Source organism: Xenopus laevis, chromosome 5S (genome assembly GCF_017654675.1).
Source record: "Xenopus laevis strain J_2021 chromosome 5S, Xenopus_laevis_v10.1, whole genome shotgun sequence".
Lineage (NCBI taxonomy): Eukaryota > Metazoa > Chordata > Amphibia > Anura > Pipidae > Xenopus > Xenopus laevis.
In genome coordinates this window covers 31,028,531-31,051,087 of record NC_054380.1, presented here as the reverse complement: position 1 = coordinate 31,051,087, position 22,557 = coordinate 31,028,531, and the positions used below count along the sequence as shown (strand labels likewise).

The window sequence follows — 22,557 nt, the reverse complement described above, 5'->3', positions numbered from 1 at the left end:
TTGGGACCCATTTAGGCATCCATATCACTAGGAATGTGCCTGTCAATAATATGTTAGGGTGTCTAAATTTTTACATCCCTACATTTGTCATTACAAAGCACTAATATAACACTGGTTTGTTTTCAGGTGAGACCCTTCTACCTATATCACTGCTTGTATATGCTCAAATGCAGATTATGAGATCTGCATAAACAAACACCTAACTTCTCCAGCTGTAGGGTTTGTTAAGCTTTGAGATAAAGAGAGGATTGTACAATGAATAGGTAATTTTTTTACTGTCTTATTCTATATTTGGCAAAACCAGGTACTAAAGTGGTTTCATTTTCTTCTTTAGTTCAAGATATAACAAAAACCATTAATAAAAAACTAAAAGTGTGTTTAGTACTAATCCTATTGATTGAACTCATGTTGAAAAGGTACAGGTATGGGACCTGTTATCCAGAATGCTCGGGACCTGGGGTCTTCAAGATAATGGATCTTTCCGTACAAGTCTACTACTAGAAAATTGTTTAAACATTAAATAGACCCAATAGGCTGCTTTTGTTTCCAATAAGGATTAATTATATCTTAGTTTGGATCAAGTACAAAGCAATCTTTCATTATTACAGAGAATACGGAATAATTTTTTTAAAAATTTGGATTATGTAGATAAAATGGAGTCTATGGGAGATGGCCATTCCGTAATTTGGAGCTTTCTGGATAACGGGTTTGCCAGATAATGGATCCCATACCTGTACTGTATACTTCCATGCTGCAGCTATTCTCAAACAGACTAAAAAAACATTCTGTCCTTGTTTTCCAAATGAAAGCATTATTGTAAGTGGACATTTCTCTGTGTGTTCTAACACTTCATGTGCCAGTATTTTGCTTTTTGATCTACACAGCCCTTGTAAACAAACGTGCAGGCATCAATCAAAGAGCCACATTGAAATGCAGAACCAGCAACACCAGAGCTATGGTTCTTTTAAGCAGTTGTCATAGATTCTACATTGTTTTGGGCTAAAATATAATTGTTCCCTTGTATAGGTCCATGGTAAAGCCTCACCTTGAGTAAGTAGTGCAGTTTTAGGCTCCAGTCCTTAAAGGGCATGTAAAGTCTAAAATATAATAAGGCTAGAAATGCTGTATTTTGTATTCTAAATTTAAACATAAACTTACTGCACCACAAGCCTAATCAAACAAATAATTTATACTTTCAAAGTTGGCTACAGGGGGTCACCATCTTGTACCTTTGTTTAACATCTTTGCAAGACTAAGACTGTGCACATGCTCAGTGTGGTCTGGGCTGCTTAGGGATCGTCATAAACAAAGCTGCTTGAGTTCTGCATGGCTGGGAAGTAAGGTGAGGGTTCCCCCTGCTGTTCATAATTATGATTGTTTCCCTGCTCAGCAGTTAGGGACCACAGCAATAAATAAAGGGAGAATTTCACTGCATACAGTCAAGTTTCTTATAAAAACAGTAGACATTTTTTAATTAAAGTATATTGGAGATAGGTTTCTTTTTCATTAAAGAAAGTAAAAATGGGATTTTATTTTTTTGCCTTTACATTTCCATGCTGAAAGAAGGAAGTCTGAAACAAAAGCCCATGTATACATGTGTTTCTTTTGACATAAGACTCAGAGCAGCATTACTTTGAGGGTTTACTGGTGTATTTCCATAGACCTTTCTGATAAAGCTTACTTCATTTTAGCCTTTCCTTCTCCTTTAAAGGAGAAGCAAACCCCCAAAACTAATAAAACCCCTACCCTCCATAGTCCCCCCTCCCTGTTACCCCCCGCATAGGTGTTGATACCTGTAAATGCCCCTAAGTCTTTAATTACCCCTTGATGCAGAGTCAGTGCAGCGGAGTTAATAGGGGCCATCTTCACTGCTTTGGGAATCTTCAGTAAGGAAGCAGAGTATCGGTGCATGTGCACATAGCAATTTGCCAGTCCCAAACAACTGCGCATTCGCCAAAAGCCACGGAAATTGCTTAAGGGACCCAAAGATTACCGAAGTGCCAGAAGATGGCACCCGTGAGCTCCGCTGCACTGACGCTGCATCGAGGGGTAATTAAAGACTTTGGGGCATTTACAGGTATTAACACCTGTTTGGGGGGAACAGGGAAGGGGGATTATGGGGGATAGGGGTTTTCATTAGTTTGTAGGTTTGCTTCTCCTTTAAGAAGGATGTGAAAGAGCTGAAGAGCATGCAGAGATGTGCAACTAAACTGGTAAAGGGGATGGAAAATTTAAACTATAAGGGTAGACTGTCAAGGTTGGGGTTGTTTTCTCTGGAGAAAAGACGCGAGGGGACATGATTGTACTTTCCAAGTATAATAGAGGACATTATGGATAGATAGCAGGGGGACCTTTTTTCTATGAAAATGACGCACCAGAAGCCACCACTTTAGACTAGAGGAACAGGACTTTCATATGAAGCAGCATAGGTGATTGCACTGGCTTCACTATATATGTGTTAACAATGTTACACACACAGATACAAGTGTCACTTTACCCTTTCACTGCTAGTCGGCACACCCACACTATGGACACCAACTCCCAGCAGCCTCTAGCAGAGAATCCATGTTACAGACAAACAGAGAGTGTGGCTTTGAGCTTTTGTATTTTTTATTTATTACTTTTTATGTGTGCACATAATTATGGTCTGAGCACTGGCTTCACTGTTTATGTGTTGTAATATAACCTATATACACACCAATGTTGGAAAATGTGTTAGTACATTTTTCTTTAAATTGATTACCCAGACTGCACTATGTTGTATAGGTCAAAGTGCAATTGAGTTTTAAATGGGTGCATGTGTTAATGGTATTCACTTGATAAAGGGTATTGAACCCGAAACATGTTGTGTTGGAATAAAAAGTTGTTTGCAGTAATACTGCTGGAGTTCCTCTTCCTTCTCCTATACTTGGATCTTCAGCATAGGTGATTATTCACCATGAGGACAGTGAGGTTGTGGAATACACTGCGGAATGGTGTTGTGATGGCTGATTCTATGAATGCCTTTAAGAGGGGCTTGGATGATTTTTTGGACAAGCATAGTATCCAAGGCTATTGCGATACTAAAATCTACAATTAGTATTAGTATCTATATTTATGTAGGTGATACTTGTGCACTGGGGTTCATTTGGAGGGGTTGAACTTTGGACTTTTGTCTTTTTTCAAAACAATATAACTATGTAACTGTAACTTATTAATACCAATAATGATCACGCTATTGGTATATGGATATAGATCATGTTGGTTATTGCCTGCATACAAGGGTTTTTCTCTAAATAGCAAAAAGGTCCAGTACTTCATATATAATGTGACTTCTTTACTTAGAAATGCATTAAATGTAGAGCAGATAAATAAGGCATTAACACTTTGGGACATAGTAAAGCTGATATTTACAGTATAATGGGAGAACTCTTAGAATGCTGAAATAATGGGACAGATTTAATTGGATGAAAAAAACATATCCCCTAATTCCGTTGCAGATTTCCCCACAGACTGCTAATAACTTTTGATGAGATAAACCACTGATCAGTTTAAAGCTAGCCCAGAATTTAGGGATTTTGGAGAATATTATAATAATTGACAATAATATCAGCTGAATTAAAAATGTAGCTCCAAGCAAGATTGTGTCCTTTAAATATAATGACTCTTTCAGAGAAGGTAAGTAAAGGTTAGACTTTGGTTCTGTAGTTCAAGGCACTTTCATTTTTTTAAGACATTTGACATTTTAACTGCAGTAAAGTCTCTACGTAAATTAAGAAATCTACAGTATCAGCTTCACTTATCTCTTCATGGGTCAGTGGTGCCAAAAGGGATCTAAAGATTAATATTTTTAAAGTGCTCCTTTTATGAAGCAGTTGAAATGTTAATAAGAATAAAACCATCTTTATATGTATTTATTGTTTACTGTTAATATTAACAGTTAATTGGATTTGGGCATTATAAAACGAAATGAAACAAAATAAACATATACATTTTCTGAAATTGTACCCCCTCCTTCCCAAAAAGGCTATGCTTCAGGTGTCTGCTGCTTACCGCTGCCAATAATTGGCATATTTCCTTAACAAATAGATTTAAAATGCTATAATATGACTTTGTGGTTAGTGCTTCCAAAAAAGTATACCCTAATGTGTATATGAATGAAAAAGAGAGGGGTCTGGCTAAGGATGGCACACTTTTGCTATGAAATTCCAATTTTTAACCAAGGTGGAATTTTTGTGCAATTCCCAGTTAAAATACAGATTTCTTTATTATTTGCTCCTTGCCTGCTGTATCAACCAGTGGGATCAGTGACCACCCCAACATTTTCCCTTTATAATGAAGGTGCTGTCCAGGGGCCAGGTTTGGAAGAAATTAATAACAAAAAGTCTGATACAGTTGTGGCATATTGGAGAGACAATTCTTTAAGAATGCAGAGCAATATATGTAATACAGGTATGGGACCTGTTATCCAGAATGCTAGGGGGCCTGGGGTGATCCGGATAATGAATCTTTCCAATATTTGGATCTTCACACCTTAAGACTACTAGAAAATCATTTAAACATTTAATAAACCTAATAGGCTGATTTTGCCTCCATTTTGGATCAAGTACAAGCTACTGTTTTATTATTACTACAGAGAAAAAGAAAATATTTCTCTTTAAATTTGGATTATTTTGATAAAATGGAGTCTATGGGAGATACCTTCCCTTAATTTGGAGCTTTCTGGGAAATGAGTTGCCAGATAACGGACCCTATACCTGTATTGCAAAGCTAAAAATGCCTTAACAACAACTGGACTACAGTATAATGCATCAAAGCACATATTAGGACACAATGATAAAAAATCCCTCTGAAAAGAACGTTATACGTATCCAGATATCCACAGGCACTCTAAATACAATGCAAACAGTGAAATTATTTCACCAACAGGATTAGATTAATGAGGCTTTTACTAACAGCTTGTTAAGGCAGTACAGTAAATACATCATTGCCTTTGCAGGTAACACAGCACAGAAAAACACTGAAAATGGCTCATATAAAATAGTACAGGTATGGGACTTGTTATCCAGAATGCTCTTGACCTGGGGTTTTCTGGTTTTCTGGGATCTTTCCATAAGCATTAAGTCTACTAGAAAATCATGTAACCATTTAATAAGCCCAATGGGCTGGGTTTGACTCCAATAAGTATTAACTATATCTAAGTTTTAATACAGATAAAACTCGTTTTTTAAAATTTAGATAAAATGTAATCCATGGGACATGGCCTGTAACGAATAGTGTCCCAGGTGGTCCAGTGGCTTACCATAGTGTCCCTAATGGTCTAATGGCCGGCGGTGGGGACGCCCGCCAAACGCGCTCTCCAACGCGCTCTTCTTTCCCTAGTTCCGGCTTCCGCGTTTCTTAGGGCACCTCTGCTAGTTTTAAAGGTGCGGGTGACGCCAGCGTACATTGGCGCGAAATTCAAATAGTATAAAAAGCCCATTTTGACTAAAGGACCTTGTCCGTTGTTAGGTTCAATTTAGTTTGTTCCTGGGTGCTATCCTATTTGAATCCTGATTGATCTTCTGTGTTTTGACCCTTGCTTGCCTACTCAACTATTCTGATCTCTCCAATCCTGACCTTTGCCTGTCTGTTTACTCCGAACTCCCAATCCTGATCCTGCTTGTCTTAGACTATTCTACGCTCTCTAATCCTGATCCCGGCCTGTCTGACGATTCTACTCTGCTTGTGCTGGCCGGGCCTGCTTGCCCCACTCTGTGTTGTCTGGCTTGCCCTCCTGTGGTGTTCTTCCATTCCAGTATCCTTTGCTCATCCAGAACCGTTAGCTTTTCTCCTCTCTCTATTAAGACCTGGCGGCATCTGAGTAGCTGAGGGCTCCTCCCGAGGCCAAAGCCGGCTGCTACAGGCAGAAGTGAGAGCCAAGACCAGGGAGATTATCTTGGGTTCTGGATTTAGGGTGGCGAACGTGACATGGCCTTTCCGTAATTCAATGCTTTCTGGATAATGGTTTTCCAGATATCTGATCCCATACCTGTATTTGCAGTTGTCAGCATGTTAAGAAAACCAAGCTGTGTATAGTATGCTTCATTTGATAAATAAAATTGTATTTGTACAGGGCATTGTACTCTGCTAGGGTTTTCCCAGTAAGGGATATATTTGCGTCAGAGTACAAAGTAGAAAGTCTCGCTTGTCAGCTCGGCAAATATTTGTTGTCTCAGTATTATTTGAAGAACTGAAGATGGAAACAGGTAGAGAAAGGGGAATGATATGAACATCAACAGGGTTAGGTAAAACAATGCAGCATAGCCAATCTAGTTTTATATTAAGGGCAAACAATGGCAAGAAACCATTAAAGTATGTTTTAGCTGTGCTTGAAGAAGTACAAGTGACTGACACAGCAATGGGGCTTATTTGTTAGGTTGTAGTTACTGTATCTATAATGTTCTCATACTGTTTAAGCACAATTTGTAACGTGTTTTGGTTTTGAAATTGTGTTGCTAAAAGGACATTATACTGATCAGTTAGGAATTATGAAAACAATTAGGTACAACTAGGTTGCATGCATACCAAGAAGGTATTTAGTGCAAAAGCAAGTCTCACTAACCTTAAAAAAACCTTCTCCGGCAATCATCAGTGGACTACCAAGCCTTTCTCATGTGCTTTGTGAGATCTGAACTGCAAACTAATGGACGATTTATAGAAAAAAGTTTAGGAATAATTCTTAATAAATGCACATTTTCATGCTTACATTTGCACATTTTTATGAATTTTCTAACTTGAACTAAAGCTCCCCTAATTGTATAACTAACTAGAGTTGTTAACTTAATCAGAATGTATGAAGAATACTATCCCATCCCAGCAAAAGGAATTTTAAAAAATAGCTGTAAACATTAGTAAACAGACCTAGTGGTGGGACGGGCTTTGTTGATCCCTCTATCCATAAAGTCCATCGTTCATTTAATGTGAAAATGAGTGTAGTTGTTTGTGAAATACATTATCCAATTCCTACACGCATTATTGTAGCTCAGCCTTTATTGGTATATTTGCTTATGGAGCTAAATCCTGGTAAAACATTTTAACAACCCAATCAATAAGGAACATGTTATTTTAATTTCACAGGCTGATCACTTTTAGACTTTATGTGAAGGTGAATATCACCTTTAAACATACTTTGGTTTTGATTGATTTGCATTTACAATCAGATCTTTTCCCTCGCTCTTTTCCATTTAATTCTTTGAAAGCCTCTCAAAGATCTTCAGGTCAATATGAAATCACTCAGTATTACATACGGGCATATTTTTCAAAGGGTAAAAATAGAACTCACCACAGTTCAAGTATAATTTCTTAGCTCTCTATTAACCGATATAGGATTTTTATGGGCATATTTATAAAAGAATAAAAACAGAGTACATTTCGTATTTAGCTTTCCAAACATATTGTGCTAAAAACTGGTAAAATGTGGCGAAATCTATTTTTTTAATTAAAAGATTAGACAGAAGGCAGTTTCAACACAAGTTCCTTTATTGCACTCTTTTTTTTTTTAGCCAAGGTTTAGCCAACTTTTTAAATACAATCAATTAAAAAGTCTGCATTCTGAAATAATCAAGTTTACAGTATGTTCACTATCCCTCTCTTAGCATCTGTTTCTCTTCATTCTGTCTTCATGAAGCAGTTGGGCGTCAGATGAATGATCCAATATATCTTGTAGAGGGGGGCTCCTTTCCTAGCAGATGTATTAGAGCTCAACCAAATAACTGATTCCAGTACAAACACAATCTAACAAAATAACTGACTTTTCCACATATCCTACATGTAGAGAGACATGATGTCTGGTGATTTTAATAGAGTGAGTTCTACATAGTTACATGGCTTGGAAGATTTTTTAATCTAATACATCTTCTAGGCAAAAGGATCCCCCCTATAAGATATATTGGGTCATTAATCTGACACCCAACTCCTGAATGAAGACAGATGGAAAAACAGATGCTGAGATAGGAATAGTAAAGATAAACTTGATTATTTCAGAAACGGTACAGAATTTTTATTTGATTGTATTTAGAACGTTTCTTATTTCAGTATGATGAAGCTTATATTACATTTCCATTTTCTAGATATTTCCCCTTTAATTTGGGACACATATGCACCATACTTCCTTCTAGTGGAGCAAATAGTTGCACCTTAACACGCAACAAGCATGACAAGGTTTACTTTGTACCTGTTTTTGGCACATTGCACCTTGCTCCATTGCTTTGTAAAATAGATGGTTCACTATGAAGCTACAGTACAGTAGGTGCTAAACATATTCACTATTGATTTTATTTTTCTAACTCACAGTAGCTTGTTTAAAGCTGATTGGTTACTATTGACAGCTGCACTTTTGCAATTCAGAACTTTTTTTTGTAATTCAGCCCCCTGAGTCTCTCAAGAAAAAGTTGTGCAACTTGAAACTTTAATTTATGACTCCCATTGGGTGATAAATGTGCTATACAAAAGCTCTTTGTAATATTGCTTTCTCTTTCCCCATCTTCTTTTGTATTGTTTTGTTGTATAGTTGGCCAACGAGATGTTACCTGCCATACAAACGCAATTCTATTCTGTATTCTCACCCAGTATTAACAGTCATATTTTGTGCTTTATGCAGAGCGACTATTCAAGTGACACAGAAAGCGAAGACAACTTCTTAATGATGCCACCGAGGGACCATCTTGGCCTGAGTGTATTTTCTATGCTGTGCTGTTTCTGGCCTTTGGGTATTGCAGCATTTTATCTGTCACATGAGGTAAGTTTGAGTGTTTGGTGACAGTTAACACATTTCTGTCAAATTGACCAGATAATGAACCTCTGCATTTTATATTCTCCCTCTTGCTGTATCTGATTAGCGTGTCACTAGATATATTATTAGCACAGAGCTAGTGATGATCTGCCACTGAATAAAGGAGACATTTCTAAAAGCTCAATGAATTTTCTCATTGGTGGGCAAATATATTTTTTATTGTTTAGGTCAACCAGATTTCCTGTTTAAATTAAATACATTGTGATTTTATTACCTATAATTTTATATATAACATGTTTTTTTTTTTTTAATCAGGAAAAGTACAGGGAATGTGAAACTATTGCTGTCACAATGCCACACATATAAGAAGTGAAATATATGAAATACTGTATGGTCATTGTTAGCTGACAAATCTTTTGGCTTGTGTGTTACATTTGTTACATTGGCCAAGTGCACTCATCAAGAAACTATGTTGATATTTGCACTAGTGCCATGTTTTTTACAATTAAAAAATAAAGATTCAATAGTATTGCACTTCCAGCTGTATAAAATAGTACCGCAAAGTGGTTTATAATTTCTTTGGATATTAATTATACTGACAGCCTCCTACAGTCCTAGAGCATTTAGTTCTCATTGTTAACAACAGGTTTAAAACCAAGGTTTCTACTATAAATGCATAGCCTTGCCTCTTTAAAATGCTGTTAACCACAATGACTGTTACACTAAAATGACTTTATTCCTAAAAAAAAATGCAATGATTTTGTTGTTACTGTCTCTAAGAAAGCAAAGAAAGCAGTGTTTGTGTTTTGTCTCAGTGACTTTATTTATAGCTGGTTTCTTAACATTTAGCTCTGCTGTGGGACTGCCTTATAAAATAACTGAAAGCATCTGAGAACCTTCTAAAGACTGGTCTGCACATATGCATGTGTTGATTAAGACATATAAAGGCTATGTATATGTATCCATTGTGTTTGCACAGAGAGGAAGCAATAAATACATGTAACCTCAGACACATGCAGATGCTCCTGGGGCCACAGAGGAGAACATGCAGACATCTAGAGAATGCCTAAATAGATTTTAATGCACCGAGTTTGAAATATTGACTAAATCTGTTTGGCTGCCGTCTGTCCCTGCTGCAAGGAAGAACAGGGTTAACACAGGCCTCCCAGTGCACATGTACAACCAATGCTTTGAAAGTGAAATATTAACCCAGCGCGTCTCTCTGTCAGCTGGGACTGCATCAATTGGTAATGCTCAGCTGCCATTCATCTTAACTCCAACTCTGTCTGGCAGCGACATTATTACATCTCTTATCATATTCCTACCTACTGCTGTAATAACTATCTCTCCTTGAATAGTTCCTACCTGCTACCAAATATAGAGAGATATATTAGGGCAGAGAGCAGATCCTGTATATTTTAGACATTAAAAGACATAAAAATATGACATTTACTGTGCACTACGAGAGATTATATAGTACCAGTACTTTTAAACGTTTTTTTCACAATTAAATTAACTCATAGTATGGCAATATTCTGAGACAATTTGCAATTGGTTTTAATTTTTGTATTATTTGTGGTTTTCGAGTTATTTAACTTTGTATTCAGTAGCTCTCCAGTTTGTTAGCAATCTGGTTGTTAGGGTCCAAATTACCCTAGCAAATATGCACTGATTTGATTAAGATACTGAAATATGAATAGGGAAGGACCTGCATAGAAACACGAGGAATAAAAAAAAGTAGCAATAACAATACATTAGTAGCCTTACAGAACATTTGTGTTTTAGATGTGGTCAGTGCTGGAAAGAGTTCGAAGAAGAAGGCACATCATTCTAAAACTATTAAAAAAGAGAAATTAAGTCCAATTGAAAAGTTGCTTAGAATTAGCCATTCTATCATATACTAGAAGTTAATTCAAAGGTGAACCACTCATTTATTGCCTAGTGCATATCCAGGCAGCACAAAAACAGGCCAATATTAGATCATGAAACAGTGGCCATCTGAATACCTCGTGTTCTGCAGCTCTAAACTAAGCAAAAAAAAATATCAACTTGGTTCTCTTGTGGTCTTAGAGCCCCTTTTAATTTGAATCCTGATATATCATGTTATTTCACGTTCTCCACAAAGTGCTATTTGACCACACACATACATTCACTTTATCTTTTCCGTTCAGTTTTAGTCACAGTTTTATGATAATAATTAGATAAAATGCACTATTTGATCCAGAGGGAAAAAAAACCCTGGCAAGCTTGGGCCAAGGATCAATGCGCCAATTTAAATCAAGGGAAGCAGGGAGAGGGAAGCAGAAGGGAAGATGGCAGCATACACGTGAGCGCCTTTAAGCCACAAGGTGAACGCTACATTCCATTCCATTGGACCCTAGGCAGCCTGTAGACCCAGCTTCTGCAGATTGAGGGATGGAGTGGAAAGGAATGCAGGGTCTACTGGGTAGCTTAAAGTTGATCCTGTCTATGGAACCATATTTAGGGGGAAAGAAGGGACACTGGTTGAAATTGCGGGGGAAGGAATAGAAATAGAAGGTAATATTGCAGCATACACACGAGCGCCTTTAAGCTACAGGGTAAACACTGCATTCCTCTCCATTCCATTGGACCCCAGGGAGCCTGCAGAACCCGGCCTCAGCAGTTTTGAGGGATGGAGTGAAAAGGAATGCAGGGTCTATCGAGCAGCTTAAGGGTGCTCCTGTCTATGGAACCATATTTTAGTTGTAAGGGAGAACACCACTGGTGGAATTATGGTGGAGGGTATTAAAACAGAGGGAAATATGGCAGCAGAGGTGAACACTGCATTCCTCTCCATTCCATTGGACCCCAGGCAGCATGCAGACCCGGCTTCTGCAGTCTGAGGGATGGATTGAAAAGGAATACAGGGTCTACCGAGTGGCCTAAGGGTGCTCCTGTCTATGAAACCATATTTTAGGTGTAAGGGGGGAGCGCCACTGGTGGAATCGTAGTGTATTGGAGTGGAGGTACTGTTGGTGGAATTGTGAATGGCTCACTCACCTCTTTGTCATGACGGTCACCTACACAGTGGTGCATCGGTAAGGAGTAAACTCAGGTGTTGCTGGTGGCTGGTGGGCTCTCTGCAAAACCAAACAAAATAACATTAAACTTGTACCAACGGTTTTTACCTTAGCAAGTGATATCTCTGTAGAAATTCTATAAATTCTATAAATTCTATATATTATGGGGCATTTTAATCAGAAATTTGACAGTTAAGCAAATTAACATCACTAAATGTGGTTGTACCATTTCCCTCGAATTTCTGTGATTATGGGACAAGTTGCAAATCGCAGGTTTCTCTGCATTTTCAAGCCATTTGATCAATCCAAATTCCTTGCCAAAATGATGAAGATACACTTCCCATTGGTTTCTATTGCATCTCAATAGGTTTCAGCTGCGCAGGATTGATCATTTTCTTTGTGGTTGTTTTACACAAAATTCCAGCATTGCAATGGCTTTCAATACATCAGCCCCATTACAAAATAGTAATAATTGAACAAATATATTCATTAGATACTGCACCTGGATATGTATCGATGAACTTCCTGAAAATTGCCTGGTTTATCTCCTCTAGTTGTTTGTAGAGGGATTTCAGTTGGACTTTGGCCTTCATCTTGTCCTGCAGGACCTCAGCCATCAATCTGATTTTCCACCACCTGGTGAATTCCAGGCAGTCTCTGGCCATACAATAATCATAGCTTGTCCATTTGATTTAGCCTATGATTTCCTTCCTCATGTGCTCCAAATTCCGTCATCTCACAGATCCCCTCCTCCTTCCTGTAGATCCACTGTGAGTTCTAGAGAAATGTAAGAAAAAAGAAGACATTAAGGTTTCCAGCAGTTTGTGTTTAATCCCCAGTAATAATGAAAGTGACAATTTCTTCCCATAGACCAATAAGCAAAACAATATGTATTTTTTTCCACTAGGGGAGCTGTTACATTGATCTCTATAGACAGAGCAAATAACATGGCAACTCTCATTAGTAAGTTCTAACACTAAATATGGGAAATATAATGCTCAGGGCAAACACTAAGCTAAACCCTGTTATATTTCTATATATCTATCTATTGGGTTAGTAGTCCCTTTAACCCCTTGGGTACCTTTGTCAGCAGCCACTTTAGAGAGCAGCCTTACCTGCCGATAGCCTTTTATGTAAAGGCGGTCCTTGCTTGAACACAAGCCCATCTCCGACGCTCCTGTAATATAAAATAGAGATTTGGGAAGGTCAGAGTTAATTGTAGAGTATATATGTGTATGTGTATAGGGAAAGCACATAAGAACAAACATGTTTACTAATAGGATTTATTTGCCATGATATTATGCCCTATTTTACTGAACCTGTTGAATTGGAACTATTTGAATGATCTGATTGGCTGCCCACCTGCCCTAAATTACATAATACATCATTTGCCCCACCCTGGATATTTTCCAGGGGAACCCCATGTTAGGGGTGCCCTGGAATAGAAAGGCATACAGTTCAGTTTTTACTAGTGGGATAAAGTGCATTGCTGGGGAGGGGCTGCACAGTGAATTTCAGGGACAATAGTGGGTTGGGACAATCCTGGGGGGACTGCCATGTACAGGGTGAGACGAAAAACAAATACTCTGATTTACAAATCTACAGGTGAGAATAAAGAAGAACAGCTATAGCGACATCTTTATTGAGTAGCATGGCAACCCCTACAGCCAAGGTACAGCCAAGGTATAAGATAAGCGTACTGTTCCCATAATGACAGGAATCCTAAGGGCAGGCATTTATTCTGATTTGTGCTACTTGTCTTTCTACTTAAGCCTCTCTGAACTGTCACCCACTCTAGTGCTGAGGCCACTGACTGTTGCTAGGATGAGTGCGACCATTGGAAAATGACAGTTGGAAAATGACCGTTGGCATTTACAGCAGAGGCAGAGAAAATTGTCTAATGGTTCAAATGCAACAACAAGTAAACCAAACACCAACACAAATTGCCTTAGAACTATAAGTTGTTATGGTCTCACTCCCATTAGAGATGGCATACGGGGAGATTTTAGGCACTTTGACACCCACATGTGTTAGTAGATTGGGGGGCAGGGCTGATCAGAAACCCATTTTCAAGTGATACCCTGTATAAGTGCAATATCTAGGTATCTGTATCCAATTAATACTGAGTTGTCTTTTTATTTGAATATATGTTCAGTGCCTCATAACAGGCTGCAGTCCCCATGTACAATTGCAGAAATTTCAAATGTGTAGAAAGTAATACCCGGAGAGCACAATGTATCTTATACCATCATAGTGTATTTATTGCAGGAAAGTCATGCCAAGTTGCATTAAATTACTCCACCCCCCCATCACATTTCCTGCTTGTCACACAGATGTAATTTGGAACAGCTTCATGGAAAGCAGCTCCCCAAGCAATTAGAGTGGTAGGCAATGGGGCAATTTTTGGAGGGATGGTCCCAGTACCCAAGCTACTATAAATGATGGGTGCCAAAATACCCAAAATTGCCCTTTGTATCATCTAAATATGATAAATTTATGGTAGTTTATGGGAGTTTAAAAAATGTGCCTCTCTGAGTTAGTTAGGTTTATTTCGACTAAAACAATTTCTAACACAACAAAATGAATTCATCTCACAGAGTCAGCAGAGACAGAAAGTAAAAATTGCTGTATTCCATTTTCTGTGAATACAAATTCATGCAGCGGAACTGAAGGCAATTTACTTGAGACAGGGGTATAATTTACCACCAGCTAGCATTTACATGAAAATACTTAGCATTTATGGAACCGTAACTCTCAAATCATATTGCTCTTCAAGTTATTGGATCCATAATAATACATTCTGAAAAATAAACATGGGGATGAAAAAATAAACATTTAATGGGGACAAAGAAAATGTACATGACCTTTTCCATACACCTGGTAATGGGGAGTTCCTGGTTAGCAGGACCCCTGCATATGTGGATGTGTTTTGTGGTAATTTTAGGTTATGTTGATCATTTGTTTGCAATGGTCCCTTCTCCTTTTTTCCTTCTGTTGCATACAAGATGCAGGGTACATACAGAACTACTGAGGCATTTATCATGTAGCTGTTTATATGCAAAAGGCCACAAGTTGTGGGAAAGAAGTCACTTAACTTATGCCATGTGCACCATCACTAACAGAATGAGTTCATGTTTTGTGTCATTAAGTAAACCCTGTCTAAAAAAATGATACCCTTTCCTTTTACATTTTCTCAAAGTCTGTATTCCACTGACTCTGTCTCAAGAATGTGACCCGTTGAAGGGCTAAGGACAAAATAAGAGAGCAATTGGTTGAGAGTTTGGTAAATTAGAGGATGGTTGTCCTATATTTCTTAAAAACTCAAAAATGTGATTAGATTAATTAAGTGTAAAAAACACAAAAACCTCTAATGCAAAAATTCACCAAGTTAAAGTTGTTGGGGTCCTATAGAAGCCAATGAGAGCTGTGCTAATCTTTAATCAATTTGGACCTTTCAAGGTTTTCGAGGTATTTGTATTTTTTAGCGATTCGCTCAATGTTTTTTTTATTCAGACTTTTTCTATTCAAATGTTTTAATAAATTCTATGACATTTTGTAGTTTTAGAGAATGTGAGTTTAGTCGTGGTTTTAAAAATGAAAATGAGAATGTTATAAATAAGCCTCCACAGGTCAATTGCTTATATGAAGGCAGTGTGCAAAGTGCAAAAAAATGGCCACTTTTTACACCTGCGGCAGCCCTATTTAATATAGCACTGCCTGTCTTCAGCAGCCCTGTATTTATATGGGGGAGGAGGAAGGGTGGCATGTAGGCATTCTCCCTTCTGCTCCCTACTTATCTCATTCAGACGTACAAGTTAGGGAGCTATATACGATGCACGCAACAATGGGGCCCTTTCTTTCCGCCCACCCTATGGCAGACAGGACAGGGTTTGCCTGATCCAACTGATGCTAGGCTGTGCACCTAACTTCAGATTTTTATTTGCTTAGAGTTGCACAGCATAACCATACCCTTGAGTATAAGTGATCCTTGCATAAGCTCTAAGGGAGCTTCTGTCCAGAGCAACCACAAATTCCTCCCACTGTCTGTACAGGGTAGTTGTGCTGTGAGGACATCACAGAAACATGAAAAGGCTTTTAATGTGATGTCCTATAAATACAATTTTTATTAAAAAAAGGCAACGATTTTACATAGTTACTTTGCAAAGGTTGGAAAAAAGACCAAAGTCCATCAAGTTCAACCCCTCCAAATGAAACCCAGCATCCATACACACACCCCCCCTCCATATTTTCACACAAATTCTATATACCCATACCCATAATTATAGAGTTTAGTATCACAATAGCCTTTGATATTATATCTGTCCAAGAAATCATCCAAGCCATTCTTAAAGGTGTTAACTGAATCAGCCATCACAACATCACCCGGCAGTGCATTCCACAACCTCACTGTCCTCACTGTGAAGAACCACCTACATATGAAAGTTCTTTTCTTTTAGTCTGAAGGGGTGGCCTCTGGTACTGTGATCCTCTTTATGTGTAAAAAGGTCCCCTGCTATTTGTCTATAATGTCCTCTTATGTACTTGTAAAGTGTGTTTATACAAATATCTACCACTGGAACTGTTGTTTTCCTTTGTAGTATGGCCCACATTAAAGATCTGCACTGTATGTGAGATGAAAGAGGGTTCAATACACGAAAAACTTCCCATCAAGCCCAGCAATGTCCCAAATAACATACATTAATCCATTTAGTCCCCCTGAATGAATGCATAGCTTTATAAGCTTTTAGGAAAGGGCTACAGTAACATACTGTTATCAAAGAATATCATTCCACTTCCAGGGCTGTCAATCTGTCCATGAAGTTGAAGGCTTACTGAGATTTAAAATCTTGTTAAAAAATCTCCAAAACTCTAACCACTCTAGCCAAATATGAAAGACCTCTGAGAAGGAAGGACGACTAGCACTTATTATAATGAGTGAGAAGGGGAAGTAAGTGTTTCACAATGATGACTGCAGGCCAGAGGCGGGCCAGGCTGGGCAGGCGCCCTAGGCAACCATGCGCGCGCACATGCGAGTTAGCACTCTCACGTGTGCATATACATGTGCCAGTTTGCACATTCTCATGCGCTGAAACGCAAAAAGACTGGTAAAGAGCACACATAGTCGGGGAGAGAGTGGACCAGACATGGGGTAGGCGACAGAGCAGGTACATGCCTGGTGCCCCCCCAGCTTTGCACCCTAGGCATGTGGCTACTCTGCCTACCCCTAGTTCCGGCCCTGCTGCAGGCACTTATACACACCCTCCTTAAACTATCCATTGTGAGCTTAACACCGAAAATTAAACTAAGTACAGTTAATTTGGGTATTTGGGTTGTTTGGACACAGATACATCTGGAAGTTAATCCAATCTGACTGCTCCATATTTTACTTGTTATTTGACTCCTTTATACATTTAATGTATGTTTGAAATGTTATTGCACTATATTTAGTATTAATTACTGCATCAGCTTCTTTATTGTCGAGATACTGCATGTCAGTGGATAGTTTTTCATGTAAAATGGCTTCTAAATTTTTGAGTATTAAATTGTATAAATATATATATACTACAATATTATATAGTTCATTGGAATTATTTTAGGAGATGCTGAAGACATGCTTATGTCTATATAATTAGTTAGTTTTAACCTCTAGCAGCCTTATTGTTTTAGACTATTGTAAGAGCTGGCTGAAAGCACTTGTTGGTAGTTCAAGATGAAGGTTTGCAGCAGTTTATGGCTTCTGTTAGCGTCTTCTAATAAAGTCTGTGCTGCCAGATCCTGTGAGTGTAGCTTCTTGACATATGGAACCACCATAATAATGCCCATGTAGATGGAATTACTTGGAGTGTAAATAACAATACAAATATATAAAACATAAATATATTGAAGTTGGTACATGCTTATGATTTTGCTGCAGAATTCAAGTGCACATTATGCTTTTGACTTTAGGCACATTATGCATATGGCTGAACATTATGTATTGCTCTTTGATGTTTGAATGAACATGGTCAAATCTTCTGTAACGAGCTGCAGTGCCAAGAGACTACTTTCTTCACTACAAAATTAGAAAATTAGAAATGTGTTCTTCTGTCTTTTCTATTATAGCATGTAGATGTGGAGAATAAAAGGGGAATTTTAATTTGTTTATTTTTCTATGTTGTGTAAATGGAACAGTATCTATTCATGTAAAACAGTGCTGTGAATAAAACATAGTCAAGTGTCTAGTTGAAGTTATCCTGGGTGTCATTCTCTTACGATTTTTCAGCTTTTTCTGACATCAGAGAATATCTAATTAACTAGTGAGATGTTGTAATACAAAATAAGTCATCAAAAGGTATATATAGATCACATGCATTAGATAGAAAATGGGAAAAAATCATCTGCCCCCCCCCAAAAAAAATTATTTGCATGGGATACATGGAACCACGAGAAAAGAAATCACAGTGAGTTCTCTGAAGCCCTATTTCTCTATAGTAGTGAAAACTTAGGAGGCACCAGGAACATTTTGTATGACACATTCATTCCAAGAGTAGATGTGATAATGTGTATTTATGAAGAATTGTTACAGCTAATGCCATTTACCAACGAGACTGCTCTTCCACCACTGATAATAAGTAATCTCATTCTATTACTGAAATATATAAGTTTATTATAAGGGAATAAAAAGAGATATAGTCATGAGATACAGTAATAAATAAGTAATAGGTTTCCTGAATATTTACAGAATATTTATATACATAATCTATGGTGACCATACACAATGGGAAGCTGTTCTAATGGAAAGTTATGCAGGAATTCATGATTGGTCAATTTATTAACCATGTTTGACTGATATGATCAGAACTGATCAAATTGGGCTGATCAGATAGTTTGGTCTTATGGATCATATGAGGATGTATGGAGAGCTCTCAGAAGACAGGGCCACATCAATATACCTATGGATTCTTCTTCTAGCTGAATTTTGAAACCTACCTGACACATTTCTGGCTGGGACATTTTTGGGCAGACCTATCACTAGGAACCACACATAGACCAAAAAGCTTCTGACTCAGTCTAATGTGCCAAATAGACTGCCTGTTTTTGGATAGCTAAATACCTCCTCAAGACCTCAATGTATTTCTTAGCTGCCTCTGTATTGCATCTATGGGCCTGCATCTTAAGGGAAATTGTGCTTATTTCAGGCATGCTGAACTAGAGCATTGGGGCTAGGTGTAAGGTTCTCCATTGTAATCAGTGTAAAAAAAACACAAAATTGCAATTGATTTTGTGCTTTTCACTTGCACTTGAACATTCATTGACGAGCCCTGAAAATTTTGGTCATTTTATGTGTCATATTTAACAGAGGATATAATGATGGTTTGTTAAAGAAATTGTTCAGTGTAATAATAAAAACTAGGTAGATAGGCTGTGCAAAATAAAAAATGTTAGTTAGCCAAAAATGTAATGTATAAAGATTGGAGAGACTGGATATCTAACAGAACACTACTTCCTGCTTTTCAGTTCTCTTGGTTTCCGCTGATTGGTTACCAGGCAGTAGCCAATCAGTGACTTAAGGGGGGGGTAAGGGCCATAACTGTTGCATTTTGAATCTGAGCTGAATGCTGAGGACTGACTAACTCAGAGTTAGAGAGCTAAAAAGCAGCAAGTAGTGTTCTGGCTATTATGTTGGACATCCAGTCACTCCAGCCTATAAACATTACATTTAACCATATTAGACACATATTTTATTTTGCACAGCCTATCTATTTACAGTACCTAGTTTTTATTTCTACACTGAACTGTTCCTTGAAGGCTGATCCAGCAAAGGTTTTAACCTCTCTTTTCCACTAAATAATTGATCACCATGGAATGGACTTCACCTATTATGGTCATTTGTTGGACAACCACATTATGTTGTTAAAACTGTGAATATTATTTATGATTTATTTAAATCAATAATCCTTTTAGTAACATTTCTTCATCTATAGTTAATTGTTCTATGGTGTCATTCTGCGTGACTTTTTAATCATATCCTTCGGAGTTTGACACACTAAATGGTTCTTTAATAATTCTTTTGGCGTGCATTAATGGGAGCTCATTGTATTTGGTTTTGAAACTTATTTTTTGCTATTTAAAATATGGTTGTGCAGTTGGTAGAAGTGGCTTCATTTAGAGGTTATTCCATTCCAGTAACATAGAGCACATGCGGTACTTTTCTGATGTTCATTATTTCATTATCACAGCAGGTCAGTAGTAGCACATTCAGTAAAAAAACATATTTTGAGTCTTTTCATCAAACCTGTATTTCAATTGAGGAGTTGAAAGCTGTAGGGCCAGCCTGAATGGAATGTGATTGATCAGTACCTGGACTGACCTGAACAGACTGCAGATGAAATTAGAGGTGTCTTGGAAAGGAAATGTCCAGGTTGAAACAAGTCAAGACACAATGCTTAAATAAGGCAGACTGCACAGAAAGAAGGCAAGGAAAGATAGGAAACATCAGAAGAGGCTGGCACAAGCCTGAACCACACCAAGTAGAAGAGCCAAACTCAGATGGTAACGGTTAAAAACGTATATTTTATTTCATATCATTAAGAACCAAGGCCTGACGCACTTCGTGTCTACCAAGGACACTTAGTCATAGGCTTAGTCAGTTAGTTTTTAACCTCAGAATAGTCGCGTTTCAAAATTTCCACTCATCAGAATTATTTTGACTCCCATTAACTTCAATGCTTTCGCAAATTTTTCGCCCAGATTCACCCATCACTATGTAGCACTTCTATCAGATAGCAGTTGATCTTCAAATACCTTATCTTGGGTTGTAGATGCAGAAGGGAGTGATCCATAGATCCACTCACCTTGTACTTCTCCCATTGGCTAATGGAGTGATTGTTTGGATTGCAGGTTGACCTCTGTATGCCAGTCCTCCTTTCTGTGTATGTATTTTTCCTTCTGTAGAACCAAAATGTAGAGAGAAAAAAAAACCAAAGAGCTGTATCCATGGAGGAAAGAACTTCTGGTTACAAAATGCTTTAGACCACTCCATAGCATATATTAAAACAACTTGTCATATACCTGAACTATTTGTTTTGGGGAATTAACTTGATTTTTATTGTTTGGTTTTGTTTTTTTCTTTTTATTATTTTTTTTAAGCAGTATTGTTTTTTTTAAGACAATGATGCCTGTGTATGGACTAGTTTATTTCCATCTGTGTGTGCCCTATTGAAATGGTGGATACTATACTGTACAATCAAGTTGTTCCTGGGCAGAGTTGCTTGAATTCTACAAAAAGTATAAAACAAGTCAAATGTGTTTCATGAAGCAAATCATTGTCATATTCATTTCAGCTTTTTGTTCCCGAAATTACTTGAACTTGATAACTTGAGGATATTTGGTTCTTGACTCTTGGATTTGTCTAAACATGAATAAATTGAACCAATTTATACAGATTGCCATTTTCACAAAAGCCTCAAGGAAAGGTACCTGCAGAGTGTAAATATATATCTCACAGTGGTAATGTAATCCATCGCAGTGGTGAGCTGAGGAGGTCAGAAGAGACTTTCAAGACCTGCTAACACAATTAAATTGAAAAGGCAGTGGATTGCTGAGATTGAGAGACTAAGAAATCCTTTATTTTGGCCAAAGCATTAGAAATCTGTCATTTATTTAGAGCAGCATTAGCATCACCAACTAATATACAATTGGGCTGCTCCTGCTGAAAAAATACATTCCATTGTACAAGAGTTTATAGATTTTCTTTTTGACTGATTTAACGTATCTCTGTTTTTGCAGAGTCGCTTGCAGAAAAGTATATAAGCACCCAAAAATAGAAAATAAGTCTTCCTTTATGAATAATAAGCCAAATACTGAACTAAAATGCACCTCAATTTGCATGTTCAGATTTAAAGAAGATAACAAAAGTCCATACATTTTTAACAAATAAATGTTACATTGATTGTGACTTTGGATAAACATGAGTTAGTGGCAAATTTGCTAATTTTATAATTCAAGTTTTTTTTTTTTTTAAATTCTATTAGCTGAAAAAAATTTGCAACCAAAACTCACTAGTAGGGATGTAGCGAACCGCCGCCGATGTGTTCGCGAACGCCGTTCGCGAACACCGGCAAAATTTGCGAACTGTTCGCGAACTGTTCGCGAACTTCGATCATCCGAAAATCGTTCGATTCGAACGATCGAAGGATTTTAATCGTTCGATCGAACGATTTTCGTTCGAATCGAACGAAAATCGTTCGATTTTAGCGATCGAATGGTCGAATGGGCGACCGATTTTGACGCGAACGCATATTGGCGAACGTCGCGCGACGTTCGCGAACTTGCGGCGGACGCGAACAGTCGAAGTTCGCGCGAACTAGTTCGCCGGCGAACAGTTCGCTACATCCCTACTCACTAGTCTGTTCAAATTTGATTGTTCAACTCAAAAAATAATATAGCTGGAATGTTAAAAATACACCTTTCATTAACTTGTACCGAAATTTTAGCAGCCACATTTTTTTATTTCAGATTTTTTTTAAAATAAATTTCAAACATTCAAATGGGGGGCAGCATTGCAGGAACCCAGGAACAGCCCTGACGGCAGGGTCGGACTGGGGGGCCCTGGGCCCAACGGGGCTGCTGTCGCAGGGCCTCTCTCTAGGTCCCCAGCCGCCGGGTTCCTCCAACGAGCCGCCCCCCTGCCGCATATGTGCATGCACCTTGTCTTTGCCGCGACCTGTGGCAAGAAGATTAACTCAGGGAACAGGACTGGGCCAGCAGGGCCCACAAGATCTG

The 22,557-nt window shown here is 38.0% G+C and overlaps 1 protein-coding gene across 3 annotated transcripts in view; it reads left to right on the top strand.

Moving 5' to 3' along the window:
* syndig1.S (synapse differentiation inducing 1 S homeolog) overlaps positions 1–22,557 on the top strand; it is a 192,431-nt gene that overhangs the window by 107,819 nt on the left and 62,055 nt on the right. For all 3 annotated transcript variants that reach the window (XM_041564363.1, XM_018265132.2, XM_041564364.1), the window contains exon 3: positions 8,621–8,758. In XM_041564363.1, the coding sequence (XP_041420297.1) occupies positions 8,621–8,758 (138 nt within the window). The remainder of the gene's footprint in view (positions 1–8,620; positions 8,759–22,557) is intronic.